The 12,694-nt window shown below is 42.5% G+C and overlaps 1 protein-coding gene and 1 long non-coding RNA gene across 3 annotated transcripts in view; both read left to right on the top strand.

Annotated features, from left to right (window-relative positions):
• Window positions 1–9,594, top strand: part of LOC121192658 (neuropilin-1a-like) — a 67,113-nt gene extending 57,519 nt beyond the window's left edge. For both annotated transcript variants that reach the window (XM_041054427.1, XM_041054426.1), the window contains 5 exons: window positions 2,110–2,247; window positions 3,967–4,268; window positions 4,740–4,836; window positions 5,024–5,068; window positions 5,759–9,594. In XM_041054427.1, coding sequence (XP_040910361.1) covers window positions 2,110–2,247; window positions 3,967–4,268; window positions 4,740–4,836; window positions 5,024–5,068; window positions 5,759–6,033 — 857 coding nt within the window. In that variant the 3' untranslated portion in view covers window positions 6,034–9,594. The remainder of the gene's footprint in view (window positions 1–2,109; window positions 2,248–3,966; window positions 4,269–4,739; window positions 4,837–5,023; window positions 5,069–5,758) is intronic.
• Window positions 9,595–10,853: 1,259 nt separating this feature from the next.
• LOC121193625 lies at window positions 10,854–12,609 on the top strand. The gene is made up of 3 exons (XR_005895302.1): window positions 10,854–10,972; window positions 11,078–11,143; window positions 12,172–12,609. It is a non-coding gene; the product is annotated as an uncharacterized LOC121193625 (long non-coding RNA).
• The last annotated feature ends 85 nt before the right edge of the window (window positions 12,610–12,694 follow it).

The following is a 12,694-nucleotide window of genomic DNA, read 5'->3' as shown; positions in this document are numbered from 1 at the left end:
CAAACTGCTTCATTTGAAGAATTTTTAGAGTCTTAAAGAAGTGAAAGTATCCAGTGTTTCATACCAAAAAAGCAACTAAATAAGAGAAAAGTCCAAACAAAAAAAATTATTTATGTAGAAACAACATATAATACTTACTTTCATCTTCCACCCCTTGTTTGGCAACCAACATTTGACATTTTCTGACGATCAAGAAGCTCATGTCCTTATTAGGACACAACAAAGTTATTTTCATCATCAGTTAAGCTGCCAATTTTTTTTTTATTAATCATTAAGTCCGGGGCAAACCCCACATCCGCAAAGCTCGGAAGCACAGCAGACCCGTCACCCACAATTATCTCTAAATCCAATCTGAACCGGGCTCACTCTATGTCCTGCGACCTGACCTGTTCCCTTAACGTTAATTAAACACAGGCTGGGCAGCCACTCACTTTAAAACTCCGGATTGTATTTATGCTTCCATGACGGCTGGTCTGATGTTATCTTCCGTTTTATGTCCCATTCAGATGTGCAAAGCACTCGCTCAGCTCTCACAAGCTGCCACTTGTTGTTGGTTTGTTTTGTGTTGTTTGAAAAGTCCAGTTTGCAATGAAAACAATAACAGAATCATTAATCAATTAATCAAAATCAAAATAGTTTGCTGATGATTTTTTTTGTCAGTCTCCTAATCGACTAATCGAATGCCACAGAAGTAAAACCAGGAGACTTGGTGGGAAAACATCCAAGGCGCGTTTCCCAAAAAAAAAAACGCCTGACACTGTGGACCAATCGTAGGTGTGGGTGTGCTGAGACACCCTGAGGTCGACGAACCCTCGCACACTAAACCATTCAAAGCCAAATGCAGTGGTTTGTTTTGGTCATCTGAGCCTCGTGCCACCGTTTATCATCCCTGGTGAATACACCGAATTCAGGACATTTGGAGTAAACTGCCAGAGTAAGAGGGAGGGGGATGAATAGGCAGAAAGGTAGAAAAATGGCTGCAGTGACAGAGAGACAAAGAAAGAAAAGAGAGCGAGACCCAGCAAGAGGACTGAATAGAGACGAGACAGAGAGAGGCGGGGTGAGAGGGATGAAGAGGTAAAGGCAAAAAGAGAAAGGCAGCGCAAAGGTAGAAGAGAGGACTGGATAGAGGTGTAGTGAGAGCTGGAGAGAGAGAGAATAAAGGCCTCTTGGGTCTCAATTAGCCGAGCTGAAGCATCACGTGAAGACAGCTTGGGGTTGGAGGGGGTTACCGAGCAGCTTCACGGTCATCTCTGCATCCTATTAGCCTCCCAGAAACAACACGTCCAGTGTTCAGGGACTTCTGCATTCATTTGGATGCTGTGGTGAACCACTGCCGCCAGTCGACTGATGGCACATGCGGAGAAGAAGGGAGGGTTTTTTTTCTCTCTTTGGGGTTTTTGGGGGGAGGCACATCCGCTTGTTGGTGGCACCACACCCTTCTCTGTGGAAGGTTCCTCCTTTCATCTCCGTCTCACTCTCTCTCTCTCGATGTCCTGATCCCAAACATATGTACGTGTTGGCGCTGTTTTCTATCAGTGGTAATGTTTTTAGTTCCTGTGTTTCGCTGAGGCCGTGGAGGAAAATGCCCTGTAGCACTGTATGACGTATACCAGTCACAACCGTCTCTGTGTCTCTCTCTCACTCGATTCCATCTGCTCAAGCCTTTTGTTTAGTGCGGTTTTCCACAAGCTACACAATTTACACTGAGTGTACAATGCAGCAGGAACAGCTTTGTAATATTGATGTCACAAGGTTTGCAGTTCTGTCTTCAGGCTGTCTCGTCTTACACTCTGCTGAAAACAGCACAGGATCATAGTTTCAAACATTGTTATCGTAAAAACATAAGAAGAGGCTACGCAGTGTGCCTTATAGTCGCTTTTTAAACAGCTGTTCAGAAGGTAATACCTCAGGGATGAACCTGGATTTAAGGTTGGAAGGTTGTTTTCACATTAATCGGCTGAAAGAGCCGATAAGTGACTGGTGACACCACATGTATCAGAGTAGAGGCGCGAAAAAGGCCCTCCCAGGTTAACAGGGGCCCCAGCACCAAAGTACAAAGTTTGTAGGTTTCAGCTTTGAACAGCAGCTGTTCTGTCTTTGCTGCAGCCTACGTGTGGTTCGCCTGCGACTTTGAGTTCTCGTCGTTCTGCGGCTGGACCAGAGAGACCGGGACAGGGGCTGAATGGCTCATCCAGACCAGCGGGGCTCATGGCGTCCACAGAGGACCGACCCACGACCACACAGGTACGAGATTTGTGCTCACCTTTGTGTTCAAGGGTTTTTTGTTTTTTTTTTAACCACCACCACTCGACAGATGCTCTGGGAGAGCACTCTGGGTGCAGCTGTTGAAAAGCCTGTCTAGCCCTCTCATGCTAGAAGTTGGAATATTTTTAACTAAGCTTTAAATAACGCTCCATAGTCTCAGTGCTGCTGGGAATTCGCCACAGTGCGTATTCTTTGTTTGAGGGAATGAGGAAAAGATGCGTGTGATGTAAAAAGAAATTCCCGTTGGACACATAACCTTATTCCTGTTCTGAAGGACAAAGAGTTTGTGAGCATGGAGAACTATCGCAGAGTTAACCAGGCCTGATACTGGATGTGGCATGATGTTCATGTAGAGCCGGGAGTCCCTCAACTGGTTATCTGTTTATTGAAAGTTCAAACATAAAAGCAGAAATCTCCACGTGTCAGACCACACAGATGAAAACCGAGACCTCCGCAGTCAGAAACACCAAGGAAACGTGACATTCATCCTGACTGGGAGCGTTACCAACATAAGCAAAGGCAAATAGGCTCCGATGTTTTGTTTGCTTCTTTGTTCATTTTGTTGACATCTGCATGTTTTACAGGACAAACTCAGGCAAGATTAAAATCAAGAATATCCTTGGGCAATAATTACATGTCCCTTCCTCACAAAAATATTGTTTTTATAGGAAGTCTGAACTTTCAATGGAGAGTTAAGCACTAATAAGCAAGGACAACAATAACTCGCTTTTTTTTCCCAGAAAATCCTCGCTGAGATTAAAAATCTCTTTTCTAAGAACATCCTGGTAAAGTTAAGCGGCATTAATAATGAGTTTGAGACAAATATCATAAGACACATAACAGAAGATATACCACAAAATCGCAAAAACGCAAACAACCTAAATGGAACCTTCAAACAATCCCTGAGAACCATAAAAAACAAACATGACCCATCCAAACAGAAACTAAAGCATCATTAGTTCATCAGCAGTGCAAAGGAACACAACTTTGTTCACGTCATTGTACAAATATGCTGCATCTTCAGCACTGAATAGAAGAGAGCAGAACTTTCAGAGGCTCTGAGCGTGAAAACATTTTGAAAATGAAAGGACAGCCTTGAAATACTTGACTTTAAAAAAAAAATACAGCTCTCAAATTCATCAACATGCCTCCGCTCTCTGCCCTTCACTGCATTCAAACCCCTGTGATGGATTTTTTTTTTTTCGTGGAGACAGCAGCGTCTCTAAAATGAATGATTTCACCTTGATTTCTTGACTCAACCAGATTAAAAGTAAAAAATGAGCCCTTTGTGATCAGGTCAGATCTTTTCCTGAAGCCGAGTTTGAGTCCTTTGTTGTCAGAAAACCTTGTCAAGTCCTTGGAATTGATGCCTCTGGGAGCTGCAGGAGTGTAACACTTAAAAATGACACCGGCAGTGAGACCTTTGCAACAGCAGAGATTCCTGCAGCTAGTGAATGAAACAAGTGAATGAAAGAAAGAGAATGCATAATGAACCCTTGAGAGTTATGGAAACCTTGCTGTCATAATAGAGCCGCATTACTGAGTATCTTTTACATTATGGTTTTATTTTGAAATTTGGTGAAATTTAAAGGGTTCAGAATCTGTTCAGTGTCTGGAGTAATGTGTTAACAACCTGCCAGGTGCCTTTTAACGTGACACACGCTCAGTTCTTACCTTGTCTTGTGCTGCCCCCTGCAGGCAGACCGGGGAACTTCATCTACATGCAGCTGTCTGACGCAGAGGTGCCCAGTAAAATGGGCGAAGGCGAGGACGAAGAGGAGAAGGTGGCGAGGTTGACCAGCCTGCCCATCACAGCGCCGGACGCCGACCTGTGCATGTCCTTCTGGTACCACATGTTCGGTGAACACGCGGGATCGCTGCACATCAAGCAGAGGAAGGAGGCAGAGGCGGGGCAGATCCTGTGGATGGTCAGCGGCCACAAGGACAACCGCTGGAGGGAGGGACGAGTTTTACTGCCCCACTCAAGTGTCTCATATCAGGTACAACACAATCCTGGACATGTCCAAACACAAGTTTTGTATCAAAACACACAGACGCAGGGTGTGAGGAAGTGGAATCTGGAAACTGAAAATTGCCCTTTGAAAGATTTGAGGCCTTTTTTTGGGTGTGTGTTTTTTTTGTTTGTTTGGTTTTTTTTTTGCTTCTTGTGAAATGCATGCTGGGATGGGTTCGAGTCTCCTTGACCCTGAACAGGATTAGCTTGTGCAGAAAGTTGGTGGATGGATGGATATAAAGAAACTTAGTTTAGTTTTTTTTCCTCAAAATAACAAAGAGCCTTAATTGGAAAACATCAAGTAAATACACACAACTATGCAGATGAATCATGTGAAACAGTGTTTTTCTAACCTTTAAAGTCTGTGATCTCCGCCACACACGAAAAGCCGAGTGTGACTGCAGCTTTTGTCCCAGAGGACAAAGAGAAACTTTAAGACGGTGTGTGTTTTTTGCAGGTGGTGGTGGAAGGTGTTGGAGACAGACACGGTACAGCTCACGTAGCTGTGGACAACATCCAGATCATGGATGGGCTCAGTGCAGAGGACTGCAAGGGTGTGTATGATAGCGTTAGATCTCACTTAGGCCAAAAATGAAATAGTTATATTATTTAAAGCATACTTTTGTTTTCACTGTTCATAAAGTTCTTTGTTTGATTTCTCTTACATAATCCGCTTTATAGTTTTGTGTCGTAAACCTTCCCCGACTTTGAACTAACAGAGGCTGCTTTTCTTTCCTCCAGATCCAGAAGCTCCTACGTCTCCACCGACTGAGATCTTCATCCTACGTGAGTACATCTCTGACTCCAGCTTTGTCATTATACTGTCAGTATTTTCATTTTGGCAGCGCGCGCTCTTATTTTTAGTGGACACGTCTCCACAGACTCTCAGGAGCAGAATTCAGATGTGATTTTTCTCTGCCTCTACAATGGAACTAAGAAAATTACCTCTTTGAAAAGGACGGTGAATGAATGGAGTTTCAGCTCAATCAAAAGCACAACTGTTCATTATGGATGTGCACAGTGGTAAAATTGCTATGGACCAGTCAGAAACATAGTTCTCTTGATGACAGTGAAAACAGTCTCTGACATCTGTCTCTGACATCTTAAAGAATCACATCAGTGGATTTCCATGTTTATTGCAAATTAACCACATATATGTATTTTACTTTAGGTTTTGTGATTTCTCCAAAGTACACAATGACATTTTTTATATTATTTTGAGATTTTTCACAGAAAATCAGACATAAAAGATTCAACAGTCAACTGCTAAAAAAACATTCACAAGCTGTAATACTGGGATAAATCAAAACCAGAAGACAAACATGGATGCTGCCAAAGAAAGAAGCTGAATCTGCCATTTGTAGTTTATAGTCCAGAACATGCAAAACCACCAGTACGGTCCTTTAAGCCTGTAATGAGAGGCCCTTTTTTATTTGAATGGAACATAACTTGGGTCCATATTTCTCTCTCTCTCAGCGATGGACTCCCTCTCACAGGAGACCAGCGAGCTCGGAGGCCCAGGCAACATGCTGAAGACCCTGGACCCCATCCTCATCACCATCATCGCCATGTCCGCACTGGGGGTCTTCCTGGGCGCCATCTGCGGCGTCGTCCTGTACTGCGCCTGCTCGCAGGGCAGCATGACAGACAGGAACTTATCTGCCCTGGAAAACTATAACTTTGAGCTGGTGGACGGCGTGAAGCTAAAGAAGGACAAGATGAACGGACAGACTAACTACTCAGAGGCGTGAGGGGAATCAAGAGACGGAGCTGAGATGTCTCCGCCTGGACACATGATGCAGCCAATCAAGCAGGAGGAACACGGGGGGCTGAAGCCACCAATGGGACGGCAGGGTGGGCTGAAAGTGAGCCGATGTAATTTTATTTCTCAGGAGCGGCGGTGGAAGGGACTGACCTGTAGGGGGCACTGTGTATAAAGAATCTGTACAGCAAAAAAAAAGAAAACTAAGGATTCTATTTGTTTTTCGGTGTGCTTTGTTGATTTCATGTAATCACATGCTGGTGTTGAGACCAATTTAGATGAAAGTATCATTTGTGTACTTTTATGGAAAAAATAAGATTTTTTGTTTGTTTTGTTTTGTTTTTTTTTGGTCTTTTTTTCAGATGTCATAGTTTCACAGACAGAGCAAAGTATGTGAAATTTGCTGTCTGATGTCTGTCTCTTTAGCTGGCCATATGTCCCTGTAAGTGTGTGTGTGTGTGTGTGAGAGAGAGAGAGAGAGAGAGTGTGTGTGTGTGTGTACATGTGTCACATTCATATACACCTGCATTTAAGGTGTGTATGTGTATGTGCCCTTTATGTTACACTGTTTATCTGTATACATGAAGAGCGAGCATGTTTGTGTGAGTGTGAGTGTGAGTGTGTGTGTGTGTGTGTGTGTGTGTGTGTGTGTGTGTGTGTGTGTGTGTGTGTGTGTGTGTGTGTGTGTGTGGCGGGTACCGTCTCGGCCCGTTGACCTGTGTCTAGTTCCAACAGTGCCTTTTTTTTCCTCCAGTTTTTCTGTTGCCTTGTTTTCTGCTGGTTGTTTTCTCATCGGCTGGCGCTCCGTCCAGGGTTCCTACACAAACGTGCGGAAAAAAAAAAAATCCGGAAAATACATTTTGTACTTTTGTCCAGATTGTGATTATACAACCACAAATCTCTAGTGTTTCCACGTACTGTTAACTAACACGTGTGTTGGTGTAGATCTACTGGATCTTCTTGCCTTGATGACAGTCGTACTGACGCGGACTAAAATGTTAAGATTTCAGTTAACATTTAGGTTTTGGAAAAGAATTTTGAAATGAAAAATGTGTAGGAGCCCTGAATGCCTCGTTTTCATGGCACATGACACATCCAACATATTGTACATAGGTTTTAATATATTTGAGCTCCCTTTTTTTTTTTATAAAGAAAAAGACACCAGTGCCGCAGTATCCTTTCTGTGTTGGCATCAAACTCGACCTAATCTCCAAAATTCAGAAAATGTACAAAAAAAAATATTAATTTTAACAGATAGAAACGCAAACTTGTTGTTTGTGTTTCTTTTACAAATGTGACCAAGTTGCCATTTTGTGAATTTTGTTGTAGTGCTCTGGGAACAGGAGGGTTTCTACGAAGACGAAAACCGTTTTGGGATCATTGAGAAATGCCTCATGGGAAGAAGTGAGGTGCACAGGGTAAAACAGACAGCCTCAGAAACACTACGACGCTGACAGCACGTCGAAGATGGATCATCAGGACTGAGATATTTTCACGGCTAAAATTCCTCACTGGCACACGAAGTGACTGTTAAACCTTTTGCCCGAAGTGTGTCCATCTGTCCTGGGAGACATCAGACAGACTTCAAGCGTCCCTCCTCGGATCCATCGGCATCTTTTGGCTGAGTGGACGGGGACGTGGAAGGCTCTGAATGCTGACCGAGAATCAGCAGTTGCCATGACAATGCTGTACTTTGTCAATGTACGTTCAGTGTTGACTATCAGAGGAGAGGTTTATGAATGATCACGGTGACTAAGGAGTCGCCAGGTGAGCAGCAGTGTTCAGACTTTACACAGTTAATGCCTCAAATGCTCCTTCACCTTCAGCTACAGTGGCCTGGAAGTAACACACAGAGCAGAGATCCAACACAAAACCACAGGGCTCATTAGTTTTTAATTAAAAACCTACATTTTGTTTCTTTTGACTGTTTAAAACAGATTTAAAAAAAACTGGATTTTAAAAATGTCACTTGCAGTTAATGCACTGTAGGATTTTTTTTTCTGTGGGATCCTGCTTCATCATCAACATCTCCTTTGAGTTTAATCCCCATTTTCCTCACTGTTCTCTGCATCCAGGAGCATTTTCCTAACCGTCAACATGTCAGAAGGGTCTCACTCACTGTGATCTACCGCGATCAGCTGAGCTTTCAACAGCTTCCGGGTCTGTGAGGGAATAAAATCCTGGACGAAAATCTGGTTAAACTGACCGGCTCCTGTTAAAGAATCTGAACACTGGTTAAAAACGATAAGCCTGTGTGGTGAAGATACAGCTTTGTTTTGTTTTAGCTTTTGTAGCTGAATGTGTTGTGATACCGGTCACTTGTTCATAGCACTGTATAGGTGGGAGGACTGAGTCAGACATTTCACCGGTCTCTTGTCTCACCAACTCACTGGGATCAATGAACAACCTCAGCAACCTCCAGCAGATGTTTTATGTTCTGCCTGTGGTCATTTCAGTTACAGATGTTAGATTTCACAGCTGTGATGGTTCTGACACGTTTCTGTTGGTAACTGGGAGAAAGATGTTCGTCTCCTGCTGCACTGTGGAACATAAATCTGCCCCATTTTCAATGTAGCATTACAGCACGTGGCATCACATCAGCTCAGGCGGTGAAGCGAGACAGTTTGTCTCCGGTCACTTTAGAATCAATTCTCAATTCGTCCCTTTTAAAATGAGACGTTTCAGGCGTTTTGAAGTTTTTCTGTTTTGCTGTACAGGAAGTCCACTTCCTCACTCGACTCGTTTTAAATCGAGTCCTCGTCTGGGTTTTTAGTAACGACTGAGAAAACGTTTCCAATCAAATGAAGGAACTGCTGAAATGTTCATTATTCGCTCTTAAAACCACAACGATTCAATCGTTTTTTGTTTTCTCAGTAAATTATCAACTGCATACGTCTACCAGACAGGATTGTGGGTGATCAAAGTGCAGCCTCGGTCTGACATCGTAGACAGGAATGTGTGTGTTTTCAGTGAGCTCCTTCCCTTTTAAACAAGAAAGGATCCTGCAGCACTAGATGTGAAAACAAATGTTGCACTGATATATTTAAAAGAAAATATCTATGTGTTTATGATGTTGATTTATGAAAAGAGAGGAGGACGTCGGAGGAGGACAGTGTTATTGTTGCTTCTTTTTAACGCGGTTTCAGATGACAGTGTTATAATTCTGAAATGTACAATTTACAGAGATGTTTTTCATTCTGGAAAAAGCTTATATCGTCTCTTTGAAACGTAACAATTTTATTTACATGGTATAATATCACTTTGTGTTTTTGTACTGTCACTGATGTTTGTGCCATTGCTTTGTTTTTTTGTTTTCGTTTCTTTGTATGACAAGAAAAAATGTTTTCTTTTCAGTACTGCTTCTGTAATTTTGCTCTCAGATCCAGAAAAAAAAACAAGAAAGGAAATAAGAAAGTAAAAAAATGGAAAAGCAGTGAGGCCTTAAGTGACTAAAAGTATTGTTTGTACTTTGACTTTCTGGTCAGCACCCAGACTCATCCGTCTCTGTTGTCTCAGACTCTGATCATTGACTATTACATTCCAAAGAATTGGATCAAATAAATGTTTTAAGTAAAAGCTGCTGTGCTGTTTCTTTTCTGAGACAATGGTTTGATTTAAAGGGTCAGTTTGACCAAATTACAAACTTCTACTGGTCTATAGTCACACAAATCCTCCTCCAGTGTAACACTTTGTTGTCTTTTTGTCCTTTAATTCATTAGGGAGACCTGTCCAACGGACTGTTTGACGTCCTGCCCTCTGGAAAATGGGGCTGCTGGCCATCTGAGCCAAAATCCATTTGTAAACCGCTTATTAACATTTACAGCTGCAGACTTGATAGATTATAGAGTCTGTGACTTTTCCACACGTATAACTGCAGGTGACTGGCTAACATTTGCTAAGGGCTCATTATAAATCAACTGTCATTTAATCAGGACACACTGATGCAAACAACAGAATGGGGACTTCTTCACTTCTCTCCACATTTGTAATAAAAACGAATCAGACTTTATGTATAAATGAATATAGGGTTAAACCATAATAAGCCTGCTGTTGTAAATGTTCATTAGCACTTTATGAATGAACTTTGGTCCAGATGTCCTGCAGCCCTTTTCCAGAAGGTAAGTGGTCTAACAGTCCACTGGAAAAGAAAAATTCTTGACCAAAGATTTTATGCTGTTTCTTTGTTTTCCTGAATTATTTCTCCAGCTGCTTTACCACCACCCACAGATTTGAATGTTTTGTGCACTGAACACAGGATCAATAGTGTACATCAGCAGCTCACTCAAAAATCAAATTGATTTTGTGTCCATGTAGAATGCATTTGCATTAGCAGGCAAATCCCTGAATCCTCAACCAGCTTAGACTTACAAAGTAATGAACTGGGACATGGCTGCATGCAAACCGTCTTTGTGTACTGACATTCATGTCATGTGGTCTTGTTGTTCCTGGTCTGTTTACCATATCATCCTTTAACCACAGTGTGGCAGTATTACCTCTGGAAACATTCAGTTACAACAGCAGCATGTGCCAGATTCACAGACTAAATGCATGTCTTTACTCAGTAAACTGTGCACCTCTGCTTTTACAACATACATTAACTGACAACATCTTTCTCAGCTCAGCGAAGGCTGTTCTCATGTCAACGACAGACATGTGGTTTTGGTTTAGGTTAGTTTCCTGCCCACATTGATGCCACTATACCACTGGTGCCGCTCTTGTTCTGTCTCATATCTGTGGGAGGTTATATTTTTACCCATGCATGTTTGTTGGTTTATGTCTTTCTTTCTCAGCAGGACTCAGCAAAAAGGACTGAATCAATTTACACCAAAGCTGATGGAGGGAACGCGCATAAGCCGAGGAAGAACCCGTGACACTTTGGTGTGAATCCACTTTAAGGACCCAGGAGTGTGTCATCACTTCCCTTGTCGGTGAGGGATTTCAACATTTTGGTCAATATCTGGCGTTCGAGGAGTAAGTAGCAACTACTGCTGTCAAATGTAGTGATGTAAAAAATATTTCCCTCTGTGTTTCAGTGAATATTACTGCTGGTTTGTTTGACAGTGAAAAAGTGCTCAGCCTCCCCGGACGGATTATCAGAGGTATGTGGCAGGGTGAGTGTGCAGTGATGTAAAGACGTGCAATGGAGGCGGTGACTTCATGTGTCATTTGGCCAGCTGGCACCATCAGCTGTTACATGCTCATCACATTATACAGCCATTACACAGGCTAAATGTGGGAAGCTGAAAATCACATCTTGGTTCCTTCAGTTCTTCACTGTAAAAACGTGTGTGTGTGTAGTTTTCAGTCAAAGTTATTCCAGAAACGTCCTTGAGTCTTTGCTTCCCATGTAGTTTTATGCTTCTCCTTTTGGTTTTCCACCAAACTGCATTAACATTTGATTGAAGAATGTCTTCACTCATCTGTTCTGTTCTGTGGGTTTAAACTCGTTCATCATGAGTTTGCAGGGACAGACTCACCTGTGAGTCACTGAGGTTTTATAAGGTTAGTTCAGTATATCCTCTGATTGGCACCAGATGCAGGGGGTAAAATGTGTTACGTCTGCTCCAGACCTCCGTACAGCACTTTATTATGCGAGTAGGTGACCATAGCAACTATTTCTAAACCACAGAAGTGATTTTGTAGCTCAAGGTTATTTTGTACAGGAAACAAGCAAAGCTGACGTTACAAGTGACTGAAACTGAACTTTGTGCAGAGTCTGCTTTGTCGGTTTGCAAAGGAAGTGAAGGTTATGGGTAAGGCATCGCTGCCCAGCTGAAAACACAACAGATAAACATGCGATTGTTCACCTGCTTGTGTTAAGTTTAACTACTTTAACTTCTGTTTGAGTAGTTTAATCCACTGCATACCAACGCAGCACTGTTATACTGCTACTTCCATATAAGTAATGGATCTGAAAACTTCTTCCAAGACTAATATTTTATCTGTCACACAAATGAAATGAAGTGCAGTACAACTATAAAGCAGAATAAAATGGAAATGGGCTTGGGCTATCTGACAAAAATATACATGCTTTATGGCAGCACTTGTCATTAAAACACACCTCATTCAACAAATCTTCGTATTGATCTGGTGTGGCAGTCTAACTTCGGTTACCGTTTCGCCACAGGAGCGGCATGGATGGAAAGCAAGTGACCTACCAAAAGGAAATCAGCATATTCCTCTGGGGAATCAGCAAATGCCACTGAAACAGAAGTGGTATACCATCAGCCACTTTTCAACCCTGGCCTCACTCTGTAAAGGTGTGTGGGAAGTGGGTTTTCGAAGCCGCCCCACCATCGGGAAGCACTTCGGACGTTGTATACTGGTCCCTTAAGGCCCTAATCATGTCAGCTGATGCTGTGCTTTTGTGCTGTGCATTTTTAAACTAATTTTGAATTGGAAATGAATAACTGTGAGCAAGGCCTCAAAAAAGCATTATATACCAAAGCTATGAGAAAAGTTCAATATTATTGAAACCATGTTGCAACTGTGAGACCTTCCAACAGGTGTTTTTCCCATAGGAGACAGATTCTACTGAGATTCTACTGGGCGAAGGTTCTCATAGTGGTTGCCAGGGAACACAAGGTGTGTGCGTGTGCGCACGTGTCCATCTGGCAAATGAGGATGTACCTGAGCTCAGTTTTTTTTTT

This window comes from Toxotes jaculatrix, chromosome 14 (assembly GCF_017976425.1).
Source record: "Toxotes jaculatrix isolate fToxJac2 chromosome 14, fToxJac2.pri, whole genome shotgun sequence".
In the NCBI taxonomy this organism is placed as follows: domain Eukaryota; kingdom Metazoa; phylum Chordata; class Actinopteri; family Toxotidae; genus Toxotes; species Toxotes jaculatrix.
The sequence above is the reverse complement of the archived record's forward strand: the minus strand, read 5'-3'. Positions and strand labels throughout refer to the sequence as shown.